Source organism: Fusarium vanettenii, assembly GCF_000151355.1.
Source record: "Fusarium vanettenii 77-13-4 chromosome 9 genomic scaffold NECHAsca_6_chr9_2_0, whole genome shotgun sequence".
Classification (NCBI taxonomy): Eukaryota; Fungi; Ascomycota; class Sordariomycetes; order Hypocreales; family Nectriaceae; genus Fusarium; species Fusarium vanettenii.
This window is the reverse complement of record NW_003315877.1, coordinates 1702947-1730223: the sequence shown is the minus strand read 5'-3', so window position 1 is coordinate 1730223 and position 27277 is coordinate 1702947. Positions and strand designations below refer to the sequence as shown.

At 50.6% G+C, this 27277-nt stretch overlaps 9 protein-coding genes across 9 annotated transcripts; 4 read left to right on the top strand and 5 right to left on the bottom strand.

Moving 5' to 3' along the window:
• Positions 1-470: 470 nt before the first annotated feature.
• NECHADRAFT_85056 (uncharacterized protein) lies at positions 471-1057 on the bottom strand (the record flags this gene model as incomplete). The annotated part of the gene is made up of 2 exons (XM_003050143.1): positions 471-662; positions 713-1057. 2 exons carry the CDS (start codon positions 1055-1057, stop codon positions 471-473), a joined length of 537 nt encoding a protein of 178 aa, XP_003050189.1.
• Positions 1058-2483: 1426 nt separating this feature from the next.
• Positions 2484-3594, top strand: NECHADRAFT_85055 (uncharacterized protein; the record flags this gene model as incomplete). The annotated part of the gene is made up of 4 exons (XM_003050540.1): positions 2484-2572; positions 2639-2675; positions 2970-3142; positions 3201-3594. 4 exons carry the CDS (start codon positions 2484-2486, stop codon positions 3592-3594), a joined length of 693 nt encoding a protein of 230 aa, XP_003050586.1.
• A 1291-nt stretch (positions 3595-4885) lies between these two features.
• NECHADRAFT_85054 (uncharacterized protein) lies at positions 4886-7606 on the bottom strand (the record flags this gene model as incomplete). Its single annotated transcript, XM_003050142.1, has 1 exon — positions 4886-7606. The coding sequence occupies one exon, from the start codon at positions 7604-7606 to the stop codon at positions 4886-4888; it is 2721 nt and encodes a 906-aa protein (XP_003050188.1).
• Positions 7607-10445: 2839 nt separating this feature from the next.
• NECHADRAFT_48802 (uncharacterized protein) lies at positions 10446-12667 on the bottom strand (the record flags this gene model as incomplete). The annotated part of the gene is made up of 2 exons (XM_003050141.1): positions 10446-11469; positions 12027-12667. Coding segments are annotated over 2 exons (1665 nt in total), but the record flags the coding sequence as incomplete, so codon positions are not given.
• A 2943-nt stretch (positions 12668-15610) lies between these two features.
• On the bottom strand, positions 15611-16132 carry NECHADRAFT_85052 (uncharacterized protein; the record flags this gene model as incomplete). Its single annotated transcript, XM_003050140.1, has 2 exons — positions 15611-15863; positions 16032-16132. The coding sequence occupies 2 exons, from the start codon at positions 16130-16132 to the stop codon at positions 15611-15613; spliced, it is 354 nt and encodes a 117-aa protein (XP_003050186.1).
• Positions 16133-17007: 875 nt separating this feature from the next.
• Positions 17008-18384, top strand: NECHADRAFT_85051 (uncharacterized protein; the record flags this gene model as incomplete). Its single annotated transcript, XM_003050539.1, has 1 exon — positions 17008-18384. The coding sequence occupies one exon, from the start codon at positions 17008-17010 to the stop codon at positions 18382-18384; it is 1377 nt and encodes a 458-aa protein (XP_003050585.1).
• A 181-nt stretch (positions 18385-18565) lies between these two features.
• NECHADRAFT_101716 (uncharacterized protein) lies at positions 18566-19843 on the bottom strand (the record flags this gene model as incomplete). The annotated part of the gene is made up of 1 exon (XM_003050139.1): positions 18566-19843. One exon carries the CDS (start codon positions 19841-19843, stop codon positions 18566-18568), a length of 1278 nt encoding a protein of 425 aa, XP_003050185.1.
• A 4177-nt stretch (positions 19844-24020) lies between these two features.
• NECHADRAFT_105382 (uncharacterized protein) lies at positions 24021-24732 on the top strand. Its single transcript, XM_003050538.1, has 2 exons — positions 24021-24165; positions 24216-24732. The coding sequence occupies exons 1-2, from the start codon at positions 24052-24054 to the stop codon at positions 24690-24692; spliced, it is 591 nt and encodes a 196-aa protein (XP_003050584.1). The 5' UTR covers positions 24021-24051; the 3' UTR covers positions 24693-24732.
• Positions 24733-24984: 252 nt separating this feature from the next.
• Positions 24985-27274, top strand: NECHADRAFT_96390 (uncharacterized protein; the record flags this gene model as incomplete). The annotated part of the gene is made up of 7 exons (XM_003050537.1): positions 24985-25300; positions 25360-25361; positions 25414-25635; positions 25901-26091; positions 26138-26436; positions 26488-26699; positions 26747-27274. 7 exons carry the CDS (start codon positions 24985-24987, stop codon positions 27272-27274), a joined length of 1770 nt encoding a protein of 589 aa, XP_003050583.1.
• Positions 27275-27277: the final 3 nt, after the last annotated feature.

Below are 27277 nucleotides of genomic sequence, written 5' to 3'. Positions count from 1 at the left end.
GCCAATCTGCTATCGTTAGATTCCTTGAATACCTTACCGAAATAACTGCCGAAAACAAATCGGGCTGTAACCGCGGTATGTCCTTTCCGACAGTCCGAATAGCCAAACCTTGTAGATATATGGCGACACAACGTACCATTGATAACTAGAATGGGATGACTCGTATGCACACCACCCGAGGCTGGACAACGACTCATGCATGGCTGTGCATGGATCTGTACATGGATCTATATTATCACGCAGCTGAGATTGTAGCTTTGTTGGTATTCGGTCATGATTCCATTGACATGTTAAAGAATATGTTGCTTATTGTAGTGGCAGCTCACACTCGGTTGGATATGAAGCAATCGAGGCAGCATGCTTGCTACGATGGACCCCAGTTCCAGCTCCCATCCGTCCCAACTGGCTAAAAGAACACCTATTTCACCATAGGGGCTTTTCTGATCCTAGAGGCTCCTATCCCAGCTTACTCAGACGTTGCTCTCTCCTTCTGGTGCCCAGGTCGTGATCCATGCAACGGCAAAGATCAACAGCCACATGGCAAGCCAAGTGCCATTCAATCCAGCACCCCCGAGGCCCCTCCAGGAAATAAAGGCAGATAGTAGGAGGATAATGTGAATGACGGCGCAGAAATAAAGGAAGATGTCAAAGTGAACTCGTCCCTGTTTATTGTCAACCGTGCCCCGACCATATGCTTGACTTCCAAACTTACCACAAGCTTGCCAAACACTCTTCGCTGTCCCGTGGCCTCTCCAACCTTGGCCAGACACCATCCAATGAAGAAAAAGTTGAGGATGGTAAGGATGGTGCCGACGATGACGCTGACGAGCACGCTGCCGTAGGAGTTGCGGACAATGCCTAGGATGGAGAGGAATGTTCGAATGACAAGTGTCAGGCACATGGCGATACGGCGGAGCAGAGCCTTTGTGTCGCCGCCGGTGCGTAGGTCGTAGGCTCGCCAGCTGAAGCTCCAGCAGGTGCGCATGTTGGGACAGTTGCGGTCCTTCCAGCTGCCAGTGCCGGCCGCGCTAGTCTTGTTGGTGTTGTAGTCTGCCATGGTCACGAAAGGCCTTGTTATTGTGATGAGAATAAGTTGAGGAGAGAGACAGATTAAAAAAAAAAGTGACCGGGCGAGAGATGGGAGTTATAGAATTTGGCCTTGGCCCCCAAGTTCGCCTGGTCCATTGTAGGAGAGTTGTTGGCTTAAGCAAGCACTACAGTTGAAACCGATATTGGCTGTAGGATTCGATACAAGGCAGACCAACAGAGGCTGAGCGCTGAGTCACAGGAGGTCGGATAGATTAGACGAATCCTTCGTCAAGGGTCGAAACGCACTGATGAAACACATCCAGCCCTACAACCAACAGATTGCTAGGTTATAGCCATGGGGGTTCTGATCAACACCTGCACTGCCCCATCGCAATCTCAGTTCACTTATAATTAGGGACAGTGTCATTTTATGCAGCCGACGGTTTCAAAGATAATCACGCAAGCTTCAACCCAGGATGTCGTTCAAAGGATCGACCGTGTTCCCCTGCTCTATTCCCAAAATGGAAATCCCCGACGCTATCTCCATATCCACAGTTGAGCGAGGATGGAGAAGTTAGCTACCTACCCTGCATTGGTCCTAAATTTGAGTCAAGGCTCTGATATCCTCCCATAAGCCATCATTATCACAGAATTTCCATTATAATTAAAACGAAGCTTTATGAATATTTATTCATTCTCATTGTAAATATGTATTTCAACCCAATAATTTATTATCACGCCCCTCACTCTTGACTCTAGGTAGCATTTAATAAGGGGCCTTTTCTATAAACAGTAGACCTTAACTCGCTTGCAATGTCTTACAGTGTCGTGTGGCATTGGGCTGATGCGAAATAGTGGTGGTGGCGAGGCAGTAGGCGCCTCACTCTATGTAACATTCCAAATCGCCTTCAGGTAGATTTGGATATAAAGCGCTCTGTGGCGGAATCATGTCTGGATCTAGCACTGGGCTGCTCAATCCGTGGCTCGATATTGTCCAGAACATCCAGCCCAGTCTAGGATTTAACTCTTTCTGTCTAGGCAGGCCATGCGCTTTTTATTCTACCTTGAACTGAAGAATGGTGGCTCAAGCCCAGTTTGGAATTGTCGGTCTCGGTCTTCGTGGCGAAACTCAGCCCGGAGCCACGAGCCGAGACCTATCGGACTCTTTGAGTAATCTGATTCCCTTTTAAATCGACCACGACCAGCTCTGCAGTCTTAATATTATAATCATTCATCTTGGTTTGCCCTACCCGAAAGTCTTTCTTCATCTCTTACCTTCTCTCTACTTGTGCCTGCCATCAGCACATCTTTCTCCTTTCTCTTACCTCCTGAGATGAGGTGCTTGTCCATTGCACTGTTTCTAGCGGTCACTGTGAGAGCAGACTGGAAAGGCATGAGCAGATGCATGTTCGAAACGTTTCAGGCATGACAGATCAAACATTGATATTGGTAACATGACTAATAATTTTCAGGATACCATGGGCTGGAACTGCCCCGGCGACGACCAAACATGCCATTGTGGAAAGTTTGACATGGTCCTCAAGTAAGTGTGCCTGCCGCTTGCTCTACAAACCCCCAGTTGCCCATCCCGTGTTCTAACATCCCACAGGTGCGCCAATGATCTGCCTAATGAACTTGATGGTCATGTATTCTATACCGAGATTAAATTCGCATATGACGAAATTTGTGCAACATGAACAAGGGAAAGGCCAGCTAGAGGGGGGAATGCAGGATATATGCTTGAACATAGAAGCGCCTACTTTGCATTAATCATGGTCCCTGTATCAATGAATACTTCATATAGAAACCTCCTAAACTTGTTCATGCATTTATTCCTAACCCCCTTTTGTAGTTCAGCCTGTGCTTCTGAACTTTGGAAGCGGCAACGCAATTGGTGAGTGACCTCTGTCTCTGATATGAGTATGCTGACCGGTATGCAGTCTTGGCTCGCTATGCCTGGAGGATGTCTTTCAAGGAGACAACTGGGCGGGCAAATTCGGGGAGCAGCCATCGCGGCGTATTCGCTGGCCACCATCTTCGTCGTTGCCAATAACAAGTGGCCGCTTTGGGCGTCCAACTTTATTGGGGCTCTGAAACTTTTGACCCTAGTATTGTATGTTGGACCTTCTCTGTGGCATACTCAGAGAATTTTACTCATGAGTGACTTACAGGATCAGTATTACCGGTCTCGTCGTTTTGAGCGGCAACGTCAATTCTGTTCTGAACCCAACTGCCAACTTTCACAACGTTTTTGAAGACATCACTCCCAAAGGAAACGATCTTGGCAGTGCCACAGTGAGTATCGTGTTCTCATCTGCAGTTTACTCCAACGCCTTCAACGTCGTCAATGAGATCAAAAACCCGATTCCCACCCTTAATAAGAACACGAGCATGGCATTGCTAGTTGTCATTATTTTCTACATCTTCTACAGCATCGCCTACTTCGCCGTTGTTCCCAAGGGCGAGTTCAAGGAAGCTAGTGAGATTTCTGTATCCATCTTCTTTACTAAACTCTTCGATGAAGGCAGGACTGGTTCTAATGTCCCAATTTCATGGTCTTGTTGAGTGCGTTTGGAAATCTGCTTGCAGTTTTGATAGGAAACTCGCCCATGATTCGGGAGATTAGAAGGTAAGAGTATAAAAGCATAGGTGGAAGAAGTTCTGCTGCTGGCATTGCGTCTCGAAGATAAGTCGTTCTGCTTTTTACTGAGGTCTAGGTATTAACAAAGCCCTTTGATATACCACTCGGCCCTTGTTTGCTCAACTTTGCCGTCACCATCATGACCATTGTCCCGTCCGATGGTGACGTTTTGTTTTGGCAAGTTTTCCTACGGATTGCCAATCTTCAGAACTAATAATCTTTAGTCGTTAGCTTACAAACATATCCTTCAATCCTCTTCAACTTTGTCATGGCCATCGGCGTTTCTCGTACGGAGGTTAGAGCAGTTAAAGTACCCATGAGAGGCTAGACCTTTCACGACGATGTGGCTAGGTATGACTCTTCTGCTGCTGCAGAAGTTTAAATAGGCCACTGTGTTAACATCGGGGCATGATGTTATATTGTGTTTTAAATCTGTTCTTTATTATAGTTGCAGCCCGGCCCTTGATGGGTTAACTGAGCCCGAAGATCGTCATGGCCATCGGCATCTTTGTCCTCCGCCGGTGTCGCAAGCGATCTGGCCTTGGGCACGGAGAGCTCAAATCCTGGGTCTTAATAGTCATATTTTTGACCGTTGTCCAAGTGTTTGTCCTCGCCAGTTGGCATCGGGATGTGAGTATTCTTAGAGCCACCAGTATAAATAAATGCTAATGTTGGTTAGATTGGTTCTCTGTGGAGTATACTATGTCTTCTGGATGTATCTCCTCCCACGTTGGGGAAGCTATGTCATCCGACCTGAGCTCATAGAAGTCGGCACGGATGGAGCAAACACTCACGGTTTGCTCAAGATACCAAAGGCAGAGATTGGGCAATGGGGTAAGAATCACGACGAGGTCGGCAAACTGGGCCAGAGAAACGTGACTGGTTCTGGCGCATCTCCTGTGCACTAGGCATATTACAGCTATCCAACTCTAGATTCATGCTTCACGTAGTTTACCACTTGATACAGACTTTGGTATCCGAATACGCTTAGTGAGGAAATGCTCTGTTTGTGTAGCACACTCGATAGTATTGGAGTGAAAGACTTGGCTGTGCTCACATTTCTCGTTTGGTTTAGGTCGTAGACGTCTGTTAGGAGGAGGAACGCGCAAATGGGCAGATTGAATGCCTTGGAGAGATGAGATAGAGTTGGTAGAGATACGTGTATAGAGAAAATAGCCACTCTAAGGAGAGTTTATAAAGACACCTCTCACAAGCTCAGACGCCAAAATGGACAAAAGGGACCCAACTTGCTCTATCCGCGCCCGACTTATCCGCGCTGGGGCGCACGAATACACACTTTCTTGCGTCAGTCTGATTTGCTCCTACATTTGAAGATCTTGTCGCATTCCGCAGCCTTAAAGCAGCCTTGTGAAGGCTACGGCAGACGGAGTCATCTGTCATGTCCTCAAGCATATTCTCATACGTGGCCGTCGCCATCGTAACGCTGTCGTCGTCATCAACCCCCCACAAGGTTCCAATGACATGGCGGAACCCAGCTAACTGATATGCGCCGATGAGATGAACGCTCTCATCTCGAAACTTTGACATGGAAACCTGGCCAGTCTCACATGCGGAAAGGTAGGCCAAGAAAGGGTTGCCTTCGCTTAGATTCACTTCGAGAACGTCGCCCACAGTCAAGGGATCCGTTTCCCAGTCATGCAGCAGCAATGAACTGCGCAAAGGGTCGGAGATATTCTCCACACCATGGCCGGCAAAGTGGAAGATCTGACAGGTTTCGAGATGCTGGAGGACGTCTTGTTTGCGGACCCTGCTATCGCCGAGCCTGGCACTGTCGAAATCCTTGGATGCGAAGAGGGCCCCTACCATCTGGACCTCCATGGCCGCGCCCCTCAGAAGTGAGCGCTCTGGTGCGTCAGTTATTGCTACCAGAAGCGCTTTGCTTTCTTTGGGTCGCAGAAGAGAACAGGCACGACGCCGGCCATCTACGAGGGCCTTGATTGATGAGCTGTATGAGGATACAGCAAGGTCAATGACACTGTCCGTCTCACCCTCACTCGAGTGATAGCCCGCGGCGTGAAAAGGGAATCTAGTCAAGATACCAGTGGGAATCCACCAGATACGTGGCAGGCACCCGTCGGGGGCCGGCCGAGTAAGGCCCAGTTCGTTCAAGACCGGCTTGGCGATGGAATCCCAGAGCCACTTGAGCACAGCAGGCCTCTGCAGGTTCCTGGACCGTTTTCCCAGATCTTCAAGCGTAACCTCATTGAGGTTCAAGACGTGGACTTTGTCACTCCCGATCAGGATGGCATCGACACCTCGGTACACGCTCACAGTGAGAACGATAAGATGGCCCTGCGCCGCCTCATGGATTTCCTCATTGCTTGGCGGCTCTAGGAAGCGCTGGAATCCCTCCTTTTCGCGGATTTCTTTCAAAACGGTGTCAAACTCGCCACTAGCAGCGTGTTGTCGCGGTGAGTCGTTCTGAAGCTCATCCCGGAGCTCGTCAATCCGGTCAGCGAGCTCAGGGTAGTCTCGGCGGAGCGCGACCAGATCGGGACGCAACTCGGCCACAGAAGCGGCCAGTGACTGACGGCCCATCTCAAGTAGACGAAGAGCCGCATATCCATCCTTGCCGCTTTGGAGAGCCGCGGCCGCGGCGTCGGCACTGAAACCGACGACGTCGTCGGCGCTGAGCAGCCGCTGCTTGTCTGAAATGCGGATCGCGCGTGACGAGAGCCTGGGGATTAGCTTGATGGCTTCGAGGGAGACCTCGTACGCCTCCTGCCATCTGGCCATGTCGCAGCATATACGGAGCATTAGCCGGCCGGCTTGCACGCGGTGGAAGACCGATGGGTAATGGGGGCTGCCGAGGGCTTGTCTGAAGTGATCCAGTGCCTCGTCCGCCACTGACTCTGACGGAGACCGACAGAAGCGGGCGTATAAGAACAGGCCCAGGAAGTTTTGCAGATGGGCGTGAATGGGATGACGTTCCGGTATTCCGTCAAGGGTTGATCGCGCAACGTACGCCGCCTCATCAAGGTCGGTCGTTGTCTCGGAGTCGGTCATTTCGTATCTTTGGAAGAGGCGCATCGCGAGGTCGACACCAATCTCTAAGGGACTGGCGTGATTGGCTGGGGCCCTCTGTGCTTCTCGAAGTGATTGAATAGCCCTATCAAGGTCGTTCACCTGTTGTGTGACCCCAGCTCGTCCGCCAAGCGCATTTGCAAGTGTGCACAGCGCGGGCGACCTCGAAAGGGAATTCTTGCTTGCATATCGGAGTGCCTCCTCTGACAACTCGACAGCTCTGTCTATATCGCGGCGAGAGTCGCCTTCGTCCTGCTCGTAGCGTCTTTGCAAACTGGCAGCGAGGTTTAGAAGCCATTCCATCCGGCTGGCCTGCCATTTTTCGCAGGGAACAGCCGCAATGAGCTTTTCCCTGATGTTAATGGAGTCGTTCAGGTCTTTCAAGGACCCTGCCATTTGGAAACGGTCCTCGAGCCTGGCCGCCAGGGTGTTTAAGGCATGGATCTCAATGCTAGGATTGTGTAAGATGGTGTCTCTGGGTCTGTCCAGAATGGATCTAGCTTGCAGTGAGGCATTCACTGCTTCATAGCTGAGCTCGATTGCCTTGTGAAGGTCTTCAGGATTTCCATCTTCCAAGTATCGATGCCCTAAGGCCTTGGAGTAATTGCTCGCGCGCTGGACTTGACGGTTGCCGTGTCCAGTTGTGACTCCAAGGTCGTAAAGCTCTTTGGCGAGCTTGAGAGCACAGTCTAGGTGGTACCTGGAACGGCCTGACTCGAAAAGATCGAAGAGGACTACGACAAGTCGATCTCGTTCGTCCCCTCCTTGAAATTCTTCATACAATTCGAAAAGCGCAATTGCCTTCTCTATTTTTTGAGGCGATCCTTCCCCAACGTAAGCCGCGGGATCCGAGAGGCAGGATTCCAGTTCTTCGATATCGAACTCGAACATGACTGAAACTAAAGTGACGCCTACATAGAATGTGAGTCCCCAGATTGATTCAACGTTGTAAGACAAGGAATTATACAAGATTCGTGACGTCTGTGATTTTCAAAAGGCTTGAAAATGGAGTGAGAGAGAGCATGAGTTGATTGTGAAGATGTGTTGGAATTCGAAGGACAGGAGGCTAATATAATAAGGGGGTTATCAGGCAGCAGCCGATATCTGCCCTTACGGGTTAGGCTTGCATATCGATATGCATGGCAGCCATTTTGGTAACATCCCTAAGCCGGCAACATTTGTCTCATACACGCCGGGCGAAAGTGCATGTCAGAAAGGGGGTGCATGCATCGCATCGAGCCTCTCAGTCTAACCTTTCTGGTCTGTGTACTTTTAAAAGGTAGAACCCTTTTGCTACTAGTGCATGTTAAAATAATAATATTTGGCAATTTTTAGTTAAAATATATTACGTAGTTGAATTCTACGCAAGTGACTATTGTAACAACCTTAGCTCTCATGGGGTCCATTTCTGCCAGCTTTCTTTGGCTGTCATATCTGCTGCGAGGGTACAGGACGTATCAAGGGGAAACAGATCTGTTGGGTCAAACGCAGTGGCATGTTGAGAGCAGCCAGCCTAACCCTGATTTCAGAATTAGAAACCAGGCTGTGGGATCTGCCACTTCGCGTCATGTGGGAGAGGAGGTTCATCTCGACAGGACACTTAATCGAGCCGCTGATTCAAGGCGTGAAAGCCACATCAAGGGTACAGATTCCCATTTAATTACAGGTTTATCAACGGTGGACCATGCCGCAAGACCACGCTCCAGTTCAAACATTGCCACAGCTCAGGCATATCCATAGCAATCAGTGATCTAGGCACTCGAAACATAGGTTTTGGGTGGGTAGATGGGATAGAGACCATGATGAAGTCTGCAAACTGTGCCTGTGGAACGTGACTGGCTGGGAGGCATTTCTTGTCCGCTAGGCACGCGGTAGAAAATTTAAGACCTGGGTTGGCAGTTACAGTCCATCACTTTATAAGCTCACTCAAGACACTCGCTCCTTTGTACTGGTGGGCGTGGTGAAACAGAAGGAACAAAAAGTAAACCTGCCGAAGGGGTGAAGTTATAGCCTCGCTCAAATCTCAGCCTAGTTTTCCTGATACCAGGATAACAGACTTGAATTATTACGTAAATACACAAGCCCTCTAGCGCCCCTACTTAAGAAGACATGAGACTCACTTGCCTATCTCATCACATCGAATCCTTCATTGTCACATATTCCAGGTAGACAGTGTACAAGAACGGCGTATTGGCATAGACAATCCGCATGAAGAGGTCAATGACCGGCCATATGAGCGCTTCGTAACTTGTACCTGAAGGCTTATTAGCGACAAGATGCAAAGGCGACTGCGAAACCTACCTTGCACTAGCCGTCCCATCCATGTCGACAGCATGAAATGGATGTAGGCATCAAGGGCACCGACGCTATGCAGGTATCAGTAGTGGTCCAGTTGGGTGAGAGATGGGGACACGAACATCAAGCCTGAGCAAAGGATGACAGACGCCTCCAGAGAATCGGTCTGGATCGACCGCATGAACATGGTAGCGATGAAAACCGTGTACAAGCCCAGGGACATGCCTGTCGACGTCTGAAAGATGCGGATATAGGTGTCACTGATGCACATGCCCTCAACGTCTGCCTTCCACACCTTCTGGAGGGGTTGGCACTGCAAGGCAAGGAGCCAGGTGAATGCAAGGGTCCAGTATGCGGCCCGTCTCCAGGTGTTGACCACATCTGGTCGCGCGGGGTGGAGCGTGTCAAGTTTTTCGATAAAGAAGGAGATGATGCTGAGCTTGGTAGCGCCGTTTGCGAGGGTATACTGCGGATTTCGCGTCAGCGGTGGGGATTCCTTAGATATTGCGGACCACTTGCCAGCAGGTCGCTCAGGTATTTAGACAAGAGCAAACGTTCGATATCGGAGTCTGAGAGGGCGATATAATCACTGCCTTGACGGATCTCTTTTCTCCTTGGTCAGCGAAAGAGTGTTCAAATGGTCCACACATGTGACGATGTACCAGGCCAGGCAACCATCGAGTTTGCAATGGCGAGCACCTGCAGTGGATATATTAGCTGTGTTTGTTCGCGCAGAGAGAAAGAAGCGGCGTACGTAAGCGATGACCATCAAGATATCGGAACCATGATTGTACAAGCTTGGGTTACCCTGGATGGCCGACTTCGATGATCCTCGCCGCCAGAGGCGGAGCATCACAAGGAACATGGCCAAAACATGGAGGTAGAAGGCGGCGGATCAGATAGTTAGGTCGGATGATTCGTCGTGCATTGCGAAATGTTGTTGATGGAATAGCTGTGGAAGATGGCCGGGATCTCGCAACCTTTGAATGCAGTGATGCAAGAGTTAGTAGTTGTTGAAGATTTAGTAGAGTGAAGATAGAGAGGAAGTGCCGTGCCCCGCCAAGAGCTGTTGCCAGTGCCGGCCACCTGCTCCTTCCTTCGTCAGTCTTAGCAGCCTCCTCTGGGAATTACTTCAAGGCACAATTCAATTCATTAGATGCATGCTTCTTCACTTGTCAGTAACTCCAAGTTAACGAGGTATAAGCTACAAGAATTGCCTGAGTTGCTGTGGCCTCATGGTACTCCTTCATAGATGAGTTGGGTTTTCTAGATTGGGCATATCTGCTCTTCACAAAGGACAGGCATCTTTGACGACACAGAATGTGTAGTAACAAGGAATAATTCAAAGGAGAGCAATAATCATACAAAAGAAAAGCCTCAGGGCTTGTCTACCCTATTAGTTGTGTGAAACCTCAGAGTACCATCTGTTCACCCCCTAGTCGACCACCTGGTAACACCCCGGGCAGTTAAAGCACAGCGGGTCATCCCACACACCGTTGAACAAAGAAGGACTGTCAGTCTGGAGAGGGATTGGATCACTGGGGTTTGTGGACAGCTGGAAACCAAAGAACAGGCAGTGGCCGTCCTTGTAGCCTGAACCCTTGCAGCCCACCATGGCCCTGCAGATGGCGGCGCACTCCCCAGATGAGCGCTGCAGCGGATAAAAGTCATCTAACTCGTTGCCCGTACTATACATGCTGGACAGGTAGGCTGGGAGGTTGCAGATGATGTCTTCTGAGGTCATAACGCGTGTGCAGACGTCACCTTCAGTGTAGGAGCAGAGCTCGCTGGGGATGTTGAGAACATCTTCTGGGATGCAGTCTGGACAGATCCAGCAACTGTTATCCGACCAGACTGATTGTTTCCAGGGCTCTTCGTCAAAGTAGGTCATATCCCCAGGGGTCAGGATGGCGCTCGTAAACAAGCAGTGGTTGCCAACTGAATAGTACCCCGCCGATCGACAATTCTCGAGTGTCTGGCAAATGGCGGCGCATTGTTGGTAATTATCCTGGTGGGGGTAGTCATTGCGATTCTCGGTCCACGTATTGCCGTTGTAGACTGCGCCGACGCCGCAGAGAAGAGCGCCGTGGTTGGTCCAGCGATCCATTTCACATTGCTCGCCATGGGTGTACCGACAAGTGCTGGTCGAAGACTCGGCGGGGGCTTCCGAAGTGGTGGTGGGACGTCTAGAAGGCGTGGGTGTAGAATTCTCCCAATTGTTAAGGGTGGTTGAATCTCGAGTAGGCCCGGGTGTTGAAAGCTCCCCTTGGTTGAGAGTACTTGGACCCCTTGGGGTTGTTGGCGTTGAATACTCCCCTCGATTACTCGTACTTAGTTCAGGAAGCCAAGAGCTTAAGCTAGGCATTTCATCGCACAGCTGACAGTTGAAGCAGTCTAGGTCAGACCACTCGAGTATGCCATTAACCCTAGGAGTCGGGTTCGGCGACCACGTAAACTCGCTCAGGCGCTTCTTGAGGAAGATGCACGGCGAGTTGGGCTCCCCGGGGTTCACGGCAAAAGAAAAACAGCCGTCCATGTACGCGCACGTGAGGCACACTTCTGGATGTCGAGACCCTGGAACGGTCTCTCCTGGAGAGAGTATTGGTACCACTGTGCGTTGGGGTAACCGCGTCGCTCGCAGGTGAGCTCTGAGGGAACGGGCCATTTCTGACCACAGAAGCCGGGAGGCCGGTAACCATCAGGGCAGACGGGCTGAGAGGGGATTGCTGTACTTGGAGACTGTCCACCTGTGGGAGAGGCAGTGTTTCTTGTGGGTGTATGCCAGTTGCCGGGGGTGGACGGGCTGTTGACGGGGGTATTCCCGCTGTGAGCAAGGGAGGAAGAGCTATTGTGTGTGCGCCCACTGTATGTGGGTGCGTTCCAGGTTTCTGTTGGGGTGTAGAGAGGAGTGTGCTCAGACTCAATGGTGAGAGAATTGGCAGTGCTACTGCTTCTCTTACTGGGAGTGCCAGGAGTGGAAAGGGGCCCTTGGTTCGAGCTGACCGTGGGCTTCCACCCTGGGGTAGAGGGAGTAGAAAGAGATTTAGAGCTAGATCGAGAAGTAGAACTAGAGCTCCTCCTAGTGCTGCTGGGTGAAGGGTTGTTGGGACTATCCTCAAAGTTCAGCTGGAACCGGTCAATGTTCTGAGGCGTAACCTGGTTCGAGATGAAAATTGAGTCGACGTAGAGCTCGGCATATCCAGAGCCCCAGCAATCCATCCAGATGCCAAAGTTGGCACGAGTAGAGTCAGCCATAACGGACGTTAGGACTCTATTCCAGCCGACACTGTGGCCCATGACAAAATGATCGTTGAAGTAGAAGTACCGGTTGCCGAGCCATGCCTCGACGGTGCACATGTTCCAGCCTCCCCCATAGTTGATAACGGCGTAGTAGAACTGGACTGTGTAGAGAACCTTTGTGCTGGGGCGGAGGAACCCTAGCCACGTCGACATGCCTGCGAATGTGTCCAGGCTGCGTTTTGCCTTGGTCGGTGGAGCCGCACCACCGCCATTTGCTCTCATGGCAGCACATCCATCATCAGGGCTCCCGTCGTCCTTGAAGCAGCCTCCGATGTGGTGGGTGACATCGCCCGATATTTCCAAGTCGCCAAGGCCATCTGAGAATCTGCCACCGGGGAATGAGTTGGTGATCACGAAATGTTCTTCGATGATGGTGGTTGGCGAATCGCTTGTGGTTGGTGACTCGCTCGATGTCGGCGGTTCCGTCGATATCAATGTATCGCTGGACTCTAAGGATTCACTTGACGTTGGTAACTCGGCTGATGTTTGTGACTCGGTGGGCTCAGTATCGGCTGAAGTCGGTATATCGGTTGACGTTGGTGCTTCCGTTGACTCCAAAGGCGCGGTCGACACGGATGACTCTGCAGAAGATAGCGACTCACTCAACGTGGAAGGCTCAAGCAAGGCACTGCTTGGGATATCGGTCGATGAGAGAGCATTTGTTGCTTCCGTCTCGGGCAGTGCTGTCGAATCCAGAGGCGATATCTCGACCTGTGAAGAAGTTCCCTCGGGTGGGGTTGCGGGGGAAGAGGATGGCTCCAGAGATGCACCAAGGGAGGAAGCCCCAGAGGACTCTGGAAGTGTAGGCTTCTCTGAAGCAAATTCTGTTGATCTGCGGTGCCTGAAAGGGGACCTTTGGTCTTTGTTGTAGAGGCCGCTTTGCTCTTCGACGACGTATCTGCGGTAAGAGGGAGAGTCGTTGTACTCGTCTCCCCTTCCTGACCAATGACGGAGATACTGTCAGACTGAGTTGCCAGAGAGCTAGTAGTACTGGATTCATCAAAGTCAATGAGTCTACCGCCGACGCATTTCTCGACTATCAGAGTTAGCATTAAAGACTGGGCAAGGTAGTTCAGGACTTACCGCCATAGATACTCAGCTGCACCGGTGTACAGTTTGGTGGCCCCATGGTAAAGACCATGTACACCAGGCCGCTGGAGGAGTCTTGGCAGAACGTTGCCTGGCCATTGGGTAAAGAGGGGTTCTTGAATTGAAGAGTTTCCCCTTCGTTGGCAAAGGTCCTCGTAATGGCACCATCTGGAGGTGATCCGAGTGCCTGAAACGCCTGGTAGCCTCGCCTTGGTAGTAAATAGGGACATCTCCGTCAAAAAGCTCACCCGAAGCAGAACCCGAGCCAAGTGTGAAGACGTTGGCAAAAGTGCAGACTTGGGGGTTGCTGTTACCCACGAATCCTCTCAGCTCTCGCTTTGAGACACCTCCTGATGGGGTAATGAGAAAAATCACTTGTTGGCCAGATGGTCCAGGTCCTGTTCAAGTTTCGGATGATGGTGTATCAGAAGTCGCTGACGGGAGATCAGATGCTGGTATAACGATAGACGACGAATGGCCGGAGACTGTGACACCAGAAGGTATTGATGACTCTCCTGAGCCTGTTGGTTGTCTCCCAGGAGTGTTTACGACATAGGTTGGAGATAAAAACTCTGATTCAATGTTGAGCGTTGGGGAACTCAGAATAGGAGCCAACGAGTCCAAGGCTGTCGATTTCGGAGCTGCACCGGCAGTGCCGATGGGAGCCAGGTAGGTCGATAAGTAGGTGACGCACCATGACCCTGATACCAGCTCCGCATGCTCGATAGCGCTGGCAGTATTGATGAAGCCTCCAAAAACTGCAAGCGCAGTGACTTGGTGCTTCATGGTAGCGGTTTGTGGAGGGCTATTCGAGTAGATCCGACCATCATGGCCGACCCTGGATATTAAGAGACGATATCTCAAGATGTTGGTGGCAGCTTAATCGAACCTCCCGTTCCAGCAGTGTGTCTCGCCCTCTGAAACACGCGACCAATAATGTCTCAGGGGAAGGTTGGGCTGAGTGTCTCGACCACGGCCCCATCGATGGAGGCGGGCTGAGCCCTGAAGCAAAATTCCTAAAACCTTAGGCAAGGGGGCTGATTTCCTCAATCGTCTTTGGTTTGTAGCAGAAACCGTGAGTGTCAGCCAGCCACCTAGGACGCCCATAATTCACCACAATTCGCGACTAGAAACGCGAGGGGATCCCTCAAGCCACATTGTTCCTAATCGCGTAAGATCAGCCCAGATTCGTTCAATGTTCCGGGCTTTGTGCCTATTTTGCCAGGTTTTCATAAAGAAGGGCGGCAACATGTCGGCGCAGGCGAGTGGCTTACTTGCCAGACCTCCTTGTAGCGATCCTCGCCGAATCCCTTTAGGAGTATGATCTGCTTGTTGCAAAACGGTGAATGGGGCTACTAAAAGCATCATTTTGCGACTTGGAGGAACGTGAATAATGGCAAATAATGGAGCAGGTTTGGAAGGACAAACACACAGGCATCTTTGCCGTATTTGCTTCCTATGGTCTTTGTTAACTGAATCCAAGTACTTGAAGCTCAGGCCTTTTGTAAACAAGATCCAATTAATGATTATATACAAATTATTGGACGTGCATGGGAGGCCACCACTTACCAACCCCTGAGGCCCTGGCTAAGAGCGGAAACAGAGACGAGTACAAACTTCTACACCTAGACGTAAAAAAATATCTGATAGTTGAAACAACTGGCGCCAAGCTTGAAGTGGATGTTCTCGTTCTGGCCCCATTCCCGTCTTGTCCCCCTTTTGACACCCCAATTCAAGGCCATGCCAATCGGACAGGGCTGAAACAACATATCAATGCGCCCCTTTCCTCCCCTGACTTGAGTAAAGAGAACCACACGACTGCTAGGCTTCTAACTATTGCTAGCCGCAGTAAATAAGCCCTTCCAAGTATCACGCCACGGTGGCAATCGATTAGCCTTGAGCGAAGAGGGAGTACCAACGCCATCACTCGGCGGGAGACTGGAGTTGGTGTCAAGCTCCAGCATGAACTGCTGGTACTCTTGGTCAAGAGTCGACTTGTTGTTTTGGTGGGTGTCAGTAGCCTGTCGTTGGTGAGGGTTGGCCGCCGCCCGATCATCCCGGAGAGCCCCGATCAGGCGATTAGCGCCTTCTTGGTGCTGCTAACTTCTCGTCGCTTCGAAAGGTTCTGCTCATGACAGCGAGATCACGAAGCTGTTGGGCCTTTCGCTTGTTCTCATGTTCAGGGGCAGATGTCGTAGTATCAACAACGTCCTAGATGCGCTTATTGGTCTCGTTAGCCTTGTGCTGGGAGTTCGCGGCGATGAGGCAATGAAGTAGCTCCCTATCATAGTCAGCAGTCTTCAGGTTTGCCCTTCCTCTGCCTTCCTTGTCAGGGACCCTGCCGCGGACGATAATGTTGGCACCGGGTTCAGCATTCATCGTCTTGAGGCTACTGCCCCGTGAGCCGAGGATCTGGGCGATGAAGTTGACAGTCGGTAACTGGGAGGTAGACCTTTCCGATGGTCTGGATCATGGGTTACAATAGTCGTATGGCAGACGGTCGGTGGGAATGATCCTCATGGCTGTTTCCATCAGCTTATGCCGCTCCTTCTCGAGACTCCTGCGACACCGTTGCTCTCGAGTGTTCGTTCATCTGCCAGTTCCATCATATTCGGACGGAGGCGATTAAGACCGGGGTCTATTAGTCGGATTGAGTTGATTGGCATGTAGTTGTTTTGTGATCTCGTCAACACGAAAGATTACCACGTAGACATCAAGTCGCTCGCTCGTCATGGTTGATGTAATAAAGGTTGGCAGTCCAGGTGGCACCGTCGCTGACGTTTCGATACTGGTCGCTCAGAGCGTGAATTCTCGGAATTTCGGCATCGAAAGTTGGTAGAGACGTTGGACTCGGTGTATTAATGTAAATGTGAAGAAGGTACTTCGTGATGACGAATACTGTGGAGGCTATGTCAGGTACCTAGATGATGTGTTTTGATGAGGCCTCGGGACTTTCTTATACCACTTATCAAGTGTTTGGAATAGAGTTCAGCCACTCTACATCTTGAAACATTGAGTCAGGCGACAGTATTTGATTGTGAGATGTTCCTCAATGGCATGATTTGTTTCTTGCGGCTGTGGCTGGTCTAATTACTGAACAGCTGAGTGTGGTCATCATTGACAAGGGATGATGTGGTCATGAAGTTCTCAGACGTCCTTATTTTCACTACTGTGATGTAATACTTTAACTATGACATAAGCGTAACCATCGCCACAGAATATTTATGCATAGGTCACAACCTCATTGTTGTTGTGAACCTCCCACCATTAAACCTCATGATTGGTATCAAAATACGCCCGGCTCCTTTCCTCTCAGCCTACCTTCAAGAAGCCGGATATGATAGAATCCGTAGAGTCTTGAATAACCATTATTACTTAGAGCCGGTCGCAATTGCAAAGAAGATTTCACTCTGTTGAGTCACATGGCTGCCTAGACGGACTCACGTTGGAATACGACCGAGATGGACACATCATGCATGGCATGCTCGAAGCTCTATTACTCATGGCCCAGCCAGCTTCAGAAGAGATATATTGATGCTGGTTCTCATCTAGTCCAGCCTCATCATTCTCCTTTTTGGTATCCCCGTCCTCGTCCACAACCCCTCATCATGAATTACCCCTCTCTCCCCAGGCGATACGTCGTCTCCCATTTGGACTTCTCTTACCCCCGTCTTCAACTTCCACGAAATCGCAATCCCCGGGTCTTCTGGACCTGCTTGCCCGGAGTCACCAGAATCACCCAGGGGCGAAACAATTGCCACATCAATTTTGAAGTCGCCCAACTCCCCGAAGGACCGTGGCCCCTGAGAATTGACGGCGTCCCCTTTACAATCCACAGCCCAGGAGACAATGAGAGCAGAGGCTATGGAAGATTCCTCCTTTTCCCCTCCAGAAACGTCCGATTCGGGTCCCCTCTCATCTCCATCTGCGAAGAACTTGATGGTAGGCAAGCCGCTCTGTCTGATGAGGAGATGCGCCTCATAACGACTGAGCTCGCCCGAGAGCTTTCTAATTGCGCCCCCGAGGTAGATCTTATAGAGGTGATTTTCGCTTCAGACGCAATGTTCTACATTGTCCTCAATAATGAAGCCAATCTGACCCCTATTCGTTCTCAACTCCCCGGCGTGATTGCAAATTGCGGTGCTGGCTACTGCCTTGAGAGGGATTTTGATAGACCCGATTGGAGGAGCTGGAAGGAGAGAGAGACGCCTGCGTGTATCCCGATCAGACGGGGGCCGGTATTTGGCATGATATCCGGAACCAGGGCTCCCACTTCTGCACCGTCAGCGGCAGCCTGTACGACCCCAGGCATCCTGGTGAAGAACGCGAAAGGCCAGTACTTTTTAACTATCGCCGCGCACTGCATTGGACGAGGAGATCCAGACGCCTACTTCAGTCTCTCGACTGGCCAGATGCAACCCATCGGCAGGGCTGCAGCCCAAGTACCCTTCACCGACGTTGCCCTCATCGACATTAAAAGAACCAACTTTCATCAGCACCTCTTCCTGGACACGGGCCATGAGCTACCGGTAAGGAGACTCCTGGGTGAAGACCCAAACGACCAGCTCAACTGGAATCACATGGTCCGTTTCAGAAGTCCCATCGCTAATGATTTGGACGGCGTCATCGTCGCGAAATCTGCCAGACCGAAAATCAACCCTTTCAACATCGACGAACCTTTTCAGTGCGTGGTCTACCACTGGGCTTTCACGGGCCAGGTCGAGGACGCGGGGGATGACGACATGGCGCCGAGACCTCCCGCGGGGACGTCAGGGGCTGCTGTCGTGGATGAGGAGGGTATTTGCGTGGGGTTGTTTGATCATTTCATTAGTCAGGGGCCGTGGGCTGGATTTTCTGTAATTCTTAGTACAAGCGAGTTGGTAAAGGCCGGATACCAGCTTGTTGGAGGGGAGGCGCCGGAGGAGGACCATGTACATGAGCAAAGACTCCAACGTTGTTCAGGTAACAGACTGGCTTCACTTTAAACCGCGTGCTGTGCCATTATGTCAATACCCTACTTTATTATGTGAGAACGGAGGGAAGCAAAGTACTGGGTTTTCGTGACGTCGTAAACGCCACCAAGTTCACAAAACAGGGGAAGTGGGCTGGTTGGGGGTACCACAGGTTGGGGATGCCATGTGCTTCGTTATTCTACTATTTATATTTCTATTGCAATGCTTCAACCACTCTCTCAAGTCCCATGTCGAGATACTCATCAGGATGTGAAAAGACAATTCTAAACCAGCCAGGCTTCTCAGATCCAAAGGCCTCTCCAGATGCCAAAAAGACCTTCTTTTCAAGCAGCTTCTTCATCACCAATCCTGTGATATCCTTGCCGTCTTCCACCGCGTGTCGGGCTCTGTATGCCTTGCCGAGGTCAACCCAGAGGAAAAAGGCCGCGTTGACACCTGGAGCGTAGGTGATGTCGTTCTTTTTTGCCCATGAGACAGCCCTTTCGTATTGAGCTGCTAGCTTCTTGCGGTTTTCGGCCATGTACGACTCGACAAAGGTGTCGTCTTCAAGGAGATTGATCGTGACGTGGTCTGAGATGGAAGAGACCGAGCTATAGAGACCAACCGCCACAAGGGCAGTGTGCAGAGACGGGTTCGACTGAGAAATGAGTGCTCCGACGCGGATGCCGTTAGCACCAAAGTCTTTAGACATGCCCCAGAGGACATGCACGAGACTCGGGTCGATAACTCCAGTAGTATCGATAGTGAGAGCAGACTCGAAAGGTACAGGAGGAGGATTCGTGTCGACAGTATTGGGCCATGTAGACAGGGCGTAGATCTCATCGCTGATGAAGTGGGCCTGATACTTTTGGCACAACTTCATGAGCCCAATAAGGGCATTCCGAGAGTAGCAGCGACCCAATGGGTTATGAGGGTGGCTGATGACGAGACCTTTAACTTTGAGACCCTTATTCTGAGCGTCGACAATGACTTCTTCGTACTTGGCCACGGCGTCGTCTCCGAGAGGGTCGACTTCGTTGAAGGCAACGGGGAGAAGTTTGGCTCCAAAGCGGCAGGTCAGGTCGGGGATAAAAGTGCCGTAGTATGGCTGTCCGAGAAGAATGGCATCTCCAGGGTCTGCAATCGCCCAAGAAAGATGCTCGATAGCAGCACTGCATCCATTCGTCATGGAAATATGCGCCGGCTCGATAGCCCGGACCGGCTTCAACTGTCTCGTCAAGAACCGCGCGACAGCCTGCTTGGCCCTCTTCGTCCCTGTAGTGCCATCTCCATAGGTGAATGCCAGATTAGACAAGGCCATGTTATCGTGGATATGCTTCTTGAGGACATCGTGCATCAGAGTATTCTCCGCAACGCCGAGACTAACGATGCCGTCGGGGTTAGACTGATCCCACAAGTTGGTAATGACATCCCAGATGACCATTCCTTTACTGCCCTCCTCAGCTTCAAGCGCGCGATTCGAAAGAGTCATTGTAGCTGATTACAAAGAAGTTGTGTTGGATGAAAGAGTTATCGAACCACAACGACTCAAATGCAGGTTGATATAGATGGCTACCGGTGACCGATAGCCGCCACAACCCCATTTTGTTTGTCATTTACCGCCCCAAGCCGTCAAAACCCCCATTCTGCCTATCGAGTTCTGTCCAATCAGCCAAGAAGAAGACGTCTCTTTTCGTGTTCTGCGGAGACGTCCAAGGGCGATAATGACAAGTCGGCCAAATTATGAACCATCACCGACCGCACTGAAAGAACTTGGGGTTCGAGTTTTCGGGACCAGTCACCACGGTCCGATGCCGGCGTTGGTAAATGGACATTGGCCTTTCAGAGCAGAAATGTTTGTAGTTAGGATCTATGTATTTCTTTTCAAGTGAGACGAGCTCATCAAGGCACTCCGAGGTTCGGAGACCGAAACTTCAATTCGAGATCGGAAGCTGATCCGATGTGCCTTGTTATTGAGTGAAATCGACAACACGGGTGGTCTTTAACTTGATATATGGAGTGCCGCGTACCTATCAGTGCAGGCATAGTTTCATGTATAAACCTAGGATATAATAAATTGACTATGGAATTACTATCCTGGTTGTAAGCTGACCAATGTGACTCTGTCGTTCTGAATGTCGCCATTCAACGCCGAGATTGCAACATTTCCAAGGCAGTCAGAAATAACAGAATCGGCTCGTTTTTATGTGCCATATTAAACTATTTACACTCAAAAATATTTAAAACAAGTCGCTTATTATTTCTTTCACCGCTTGCCATAATGCGACGAGGTGAAAGCTGAAGTTTGCATGCACTCTTCATTCATGGGCCGAAAGCATCACTGACGCAATCAGTTAGCGCGCTTGTACCGAACACCTTGAGCTCCTATCTACCAAGCAGAAATATCCTCGGTCTTCGGGCTCAGTTAACCCATCGAGGGCCGGGCTGCAACTATAGTGAAGAACGGATTTTCAACACAGAGCTATCCTCACTCAGGGAGCCCATCGAATTAATACACTTGACAAACCCTTGTCCACTGCATGCTGTTGCATAGCCACGTTCATTTTCAGACCAAACGTCATTTGATAGCGCCATGCAGGTAGGCTGATTTTCAAGGTCAGGCTGAATCCAATCCGATACAAGAGCGGTTTCACACCTCAATATTTCACGCCATCATGCGCAAAAATGGCTACGTCTTCGCCAACATACACGCCACTTGGCGACCCATCGTCGAATATCCGGCTGTTAGAGATCCACGTTCGAGAGTCGAAGCGACGTCCTGCCGTGACATGTCGCATGAGGACTGTTCCCCTCAATGACGCTCCGCCATTCGCGGCCTTATCTTACGTTTGGGGAGACGCCCATGACCTTGAGAATATCGTCGTCAATGGCCAACTCGTATCAGTTACCAAGAACCTCGAGGCTGCACTTCGTCATGCTCCCTTCTTCCAAGATATACATCCTGCTTGTTCTCCGACATTCCTGTTATGGGCAGATGCTATTTGTATCGACCAGCAGAATAACCCAGAGCGAGGGGCACAGGTCCAGCTCATGGCAAAAATATTCCGACAAGCCGAATGCGTCTTCGCGTGGTTGGGCTCTGAGGATGAGGACTTGGCATTCCGATCCATGAGGCCAATTCTTCAGGAGATGACCCGTACGGGCGAAAACAATATCAGAGACTTGCGATCATTGGCTTCGTTGCAATGGCTAAGACCATACCCGGAACTTTGCGATAACCACGTCTTTGTCACAAAAGATGAGAGCCTTCCCAATATTCCGACCATCTTCAACGCTACCTGGTCAGCAATCAACGACCTCGTGTCAAGAAAATATTGGACGCGGGTCTGGATCTTCCAGGAAGCCGTGTTAGCAAAGCGTCTCATTCTAGCATGCCCTACCTCGGCCATGAGCTTTGACGACTTGGGGGCTATCGCAAACATCATGAAAACGCTACAGCAGTTTCTGAGAACTGTACCATGTGCCAAACCCAACTTCTTGGGGAGTGCGGCGTGGTACTTTATCAGAGACATCATCGACTGGAGCCACATCGTCGTAATCGGCCAGCAACGATTCGGTCGAGCATCCAAGCCTAAAGAAATGGAACAGAGGATTTCCATGGCAATGACTGGGTTTAGGCTAGACGCGACTGATCCGAGAGATCGCGTGTATGGTCTCTTGGCTTTGACAGGCTTGGATATCAAGCCAGACTATACCAGATCTCTAGGAGAGGTCTATACCGAGTTTTCAAGGAGGCTGCTGGAGATAAATCGGCTTCAGAATGTTTCCCAGGAGCTTTCGTGGCTTCAATTTGCCGGGGTGGGTGTCTTTGACCAAGTCTCCGCATTGCCATCCTGGGTTCCAAACCTGCAAGGCAGGTCTCAGATGAAGGTCCTTCTTTCGACTTCAACAGCCTACAAAGATGGTCTCGCGGCCTTTGCAGGAGCCGCGTTCATTAAAGACAATACCTTGATAGTTCCAGGGGTTGAAGTCGACGTGGTCACCAAGGTGCACAGCTTTCCCCAGGGGGGAATGACCGGAGGTATGACAGAGATTATGAAGGAAGTGAAAAATGGTATCCAACTCTTTTCAAAACCCCAAGCTTCTCGCCTTTCCAACAGGCCTAGTACTCCAACCCCGCCGGCCAGCGAGCAGTCTTCCCAGGAGAGTAGAATCGATGAGAAGTGGCAGGCTCCGTATCACTTCCTGGTCGAATTTGTTTCCAAGCACCCCGAGGAGTACAAAAACGGCACCCCTCCTCTACAAGCTGCTTTGCGTATCATCTGGTGCCACCCAATAGCCAGAAAAGTCACGGGCCAAACAGTCATGCGCGGCATAAACTTTCTCAAGTCTCTATCCGTCCACGGACCCAGCCAATCAAGCGAAGAAAACCTCAAAAGGTTAGGTTTTGTCCCAGATGACAGTTTCGACCGCACATTCTGCGAAAAAGTGTTTTCAGTCGAGGGACTTGAACACGAGATCAACGCCTACCAAGGCAGTCTTCGGCAGGAGTTTACAAACTGGGAACCGGTGGGAGGTGTGACAGAGGCTATGGAGCTGGATTATCGTCTAGCGGATCTAAGTAGTAGTTGGAGGTTTGTTGAGACGAGGGAGGGATATATAGGGCTAGGACCGAAGGGTGCGGTGCCGGGAGATGTTGTGGCGATTCTCAAGGGGAGTGATGCGCCTGTGATACTCAGGAGGAGTGAAGATCATTTCAAACATGTTGGAGCGTCTTTCATTCTTGGTTTGGTGGATGGTGAGCTTTCAGAGAGCATAGAAGAAGGGAAATGGCCTGTCCAGAGCTTCAGGATCCTTTGAGGCTATGATTAGGTGAGTAGTTGAGTTACCTTATCGTAATAGCAAGCTAGTAGTGACTATCTAACTTGAAGGTGATGTTCTTTAAAAGCACCTCTCACTATTGTTTCCATTGAGAGGAGAGTCGAAACCATTCGGACCGATTTGTCTTGGCTCCCCGTCTTCAAGCGGAGAGCAGTCCGCTTTGCCCCACGGCAAGATCGCCGAGATATGGCGAAGGTCTTACTAGAGTTGCAGGTAAGAGTTTACTCGAGAATCTCATGCGGTAACGTAATTGACAGTAAAATCCCCAGATAGACGCGGTTTTCCTAGATGAAAAGGATGCGAGGGGATTCAGGAGGGGTGGGCTGTGGCTATGGGCCTACCCTATGGCTATTCATAAAGTAGGATTTCTATCGAAAAAAGAGACATTCTTAGGCATAATACTATCTTCAACCTAGTTAGTCAACATCGTGAATTTAATTAAAATTAGCTCGCGGGTTTACCGTATGTAGTTAACGTTTCAACCCTGCCAGATGCATCGCTTCATCCCTACACGTCGGTAACACTCAAAAGAACAGCATCAGTGCGCTTTGTCTCAAGTATCGTTAGGACACTCGGGAAGACTTTCAGTCAGCCACTGACGTGCATTTTAACGTTATACATACGTCTATTCTTATATCGTCCGCTGGTATTAGTACTAAATTAGGCCAAGCGTACCAAGGCGTAGTGGTGCAATGCGGAGTTTCCTTCCTCGGCGGTTCTTGCGGGCAAATACCCCGACCTGAAGGTCCAGCCGATGCAACCGGGGACATACATAAACTCGCTGACCGCACCTCTATGCTTTCAAACCTTGATATCAATTTGAAATTATTCAACCTGATCATCTTTAGTTGACAAGAAATGGCACCCAAAGTGTGGACTCGCAATGCACCACCTGGTGCGGCTTTGGACAAGGTCCAGGAAGCCATCCGAAATCGGAGCCCCTCAGTTCCGATTCCAAAGCCATCTGCAGATGTACGCCATATGATGTTGCGAGAGAGACAAGTGCTGATATGTGTTTGCAGGTTGATGAAATCAAGGCCGATAGCGATTCTTTCACTTTGGCATCATTCACCACAGAGGACGCCTTTGAGTTGGGAAACTTGCTCTACGCCCGTCTTTATCCCTTTGCGCTTGAAGGCAAGCCAACTGTGATTTCCATTTCCCTGGCAAACAGCGCCCAAGTTATTTACCAAAGCGTCACCGGACCTGGTGTTACGCCAGACAACGAGTCTTGGGTTCGACGTAAGAGGAACACGGTTCTCAGATTTGGTTACAGTACTTGGTTTATGCACAACAAGTTCAAGGGCGACGAGGTGGACTTTGCTGCCAAGTTTGCCATTTCCGACTCGCGCAAGGGCGATTACGCGATCCATGGAGGCGCTATTCCCATTCGCGTTCAGGGAGTTGAAGGAATTGTCGCCATTGTCATCGTTAGTGGTCTCAAGCAGGATGAAGACCACGGTGTGATTGCAGATGTGATCAAGAACAACTGGGTTTAGAAAGTTATACTCAATCAGTGAATAAACTCAATGTCTCAGTGAAAAAAACTCGTCTCAGAAATGAACCACTATTGCGTCACTCGAGGCAACCAAAGTGGCCTGATGCTCCTAAAATGGAGCCACGAGGATGCACAAAGTGGATGCGTTATGCACCAAGAGCATCTTATGCGCTTAACAAAACACAGGCTCTAGCGCGTGGCCTGCCGCTTGCCGGATCCATCACCAGATGGACCGCCAAGGATAGGTAAGCCAGCCATCCAAAAATTCCATCCAAACCTGATACCCGACGACCATGAACGCGACCAAATGGCGAATCTCAAAGGCCTGCCAGGAATGCCGCGTCAAAAAGATAAAGTGCAACGGCGAGACGCCCTGCCAGAATTGCAGGCTCAGGAGTCTGGGCTGCGTCTACCGCGAAAAGGCCCGCAACCGCACGCGCAAGGTCAAGCCGCGCACCGCCGCCTATGAGTCCATCATGTCGCACGACGCCATGGCCGCGTCGCCTTCGCTGGAGCCTTCCGACGAGGGCACAAACGTCCCTCCGACTCCTGTGGCTGAGGATGCTGCGTCGGTGGCTCCAGCTGCCTCGGCGTTTGGCAGCGATAGGAGTATAAACAACAACAGCGTTGCCGCTGCTCATCGCGCATCACCGTCATGTTACCTTCAGCTGTACTATGGACCTTCTTCGAATTTCGCCCTTCTCAACGCTATTTATCATCAGATTGCCGGGACAAGTCCTAATGATCCAGCATCACGCGCTGGAGTTGAAGAGGCTGGTCCTGGTCTGGACTTGTTTAGCCATCGGAGATTATTCTTTGGAGACTTTGCCGATAACAAACGACCAGCTTCACTCGCAGAAGACTATTCAGCAATGTTGATAAATCCCGAAACGGCTCATCGTCTACTCGAGAGGTATCTTCTCACCTACTACCATGGACTACCAGTCATGAGCAAGGACAGCTATCGCCGTCGTCTAGACGTGCTGTTTCAACCACCAGGCATCTTTGATTATGATGCACCAGAAACCATCATAATCATGCTTGCTGTTGGACTAGGGGCATCTATGACGGGGGAGGAGGCTATCGCAGAGTTTCTGTTTCAAAAAGCGAAGCAGGGGGCGGCCAAGTTGGACGAGGTTGTCAACTTACAAGTGGTTCAAATACACCTCATGATGATAAGTTTTCCTTTCCATGATATTGAACTCATAGGCTTACAAGTACCACGGTCATTTCCAGTCAGAAAGGGCACGCCCAAATTCAAGTTTCCTGCATATAGGCACTGCAGTCAGAAAAGCCATCGCCGCTGGCCTGCATAAAGACGCCGACATGTGCCCAGGACAATCAAGTGCGGATGCCGACCAAAGGAGAATCATGTTCTGGAGTTTGTTCTTTTGGGAAACGTACGTACAGCATCAAAAGACACTCACGCTTTACTGACCGACGTAGGTGGCAATGCTTTGTTGTTGGCCGCCCTAGTTCCATTCCAGATCCAGGTCCAGCCATTACTGTCCCCAAGGACCAAAAACATCTAATATCATTGGTCACTCTGTCACGAATCATGGACAAGTGCGTGAAGCGCATCTACAGTCCAAAACATGATTCATTATTGCCCGTGTGGAATGCGGCAATCGAAATCCGACGCGAACTTCACCGGTTTGCCGAGAAGCAACTCAAAGACATGAAGTTTGGTCTTGTCAGCCCGACAAGCGGAGAACTTGGCGTGTGTCAAGCGATGGTGTCTACAAGTAAGTTACAATTGATGCGCTGTTCGCGTTGGCTCTACTAATCAAGTCCAGTGTACCACCACACTCTACTTTTGACGTTCAGGCCGTTCTTGATTTTGCGAGCGAAGCTCAAGCAAGAAAAATCCTCTTCCGATCCTACCTCCGCTGAAACCCTGCATGCGCCTCCGCCTTGGCTTGATAATGCTTGCGAGTACTGCCTAGAGGCAGCTAGAAATTCGATCGGCTTTCTCACAAGCTCATGCGCAACCAACACGCTCTGCCATGTAAGCATTACTGCGTACATCCTCCTATCCATTCTAACCGATACTAGGATATCAAATACCACGGCTTCTTTATCGAGGGAGCGTGCTACGCCTTGGCATTTGACATGCTGCAAGAGAAAAAGACGGCTCACCGCAACCTCCCCTGGATCCACTCCGGCTTGAGATGCCTCCGGTCCATGATTACCAAAGCAGGGGCCAACGCGGGTCAACTACCGACGACAATCGCCTCGATCGAGCAAATGGTTCGCTCGGCCGGCTTTGAGCTCAAGGACCAAGTGGACCCGGATATGCGGCAATCTCAGTCCCAGCAGACCCTTCACTCGACCCTGCCAGGCTCCCCGGCCATGCCTCCAGCTAGCGTCGCCGGGGAGGAGCCGGCTTTCACGTTTCCCTCGATGCCGTTTGGCTTTGACGTCACCGGCCAGGTGAATGGGACTTCTCCCATGGGTGTAGGATCGGATGAACAGGCTGACTTTACGGCGGCGGATGTCGGTTGGGACATTGACTTTGGCACTATGAATATGGAGGCATTCTTATCCCTTGACCCGACTGAGGCCTTCAACTTTGCTCTCTAATTC

Coding starts and splice junctions, on each gene's coding strand:
- NECHADRAFT_105382 (XM_003050538.1), top strand. CDS start 24,052: ATGGCACCCAAAGTGTGGACTCGCAATGCACCACCTGGTGCGGCTTTG. Junction 24,166..24,215: donor TTCCAAAGCCATCTGCAGAT/GTACGCCATATG, acceptor ATGTGTTTGCAG/GTTGATGAAATCAAGGCCGA.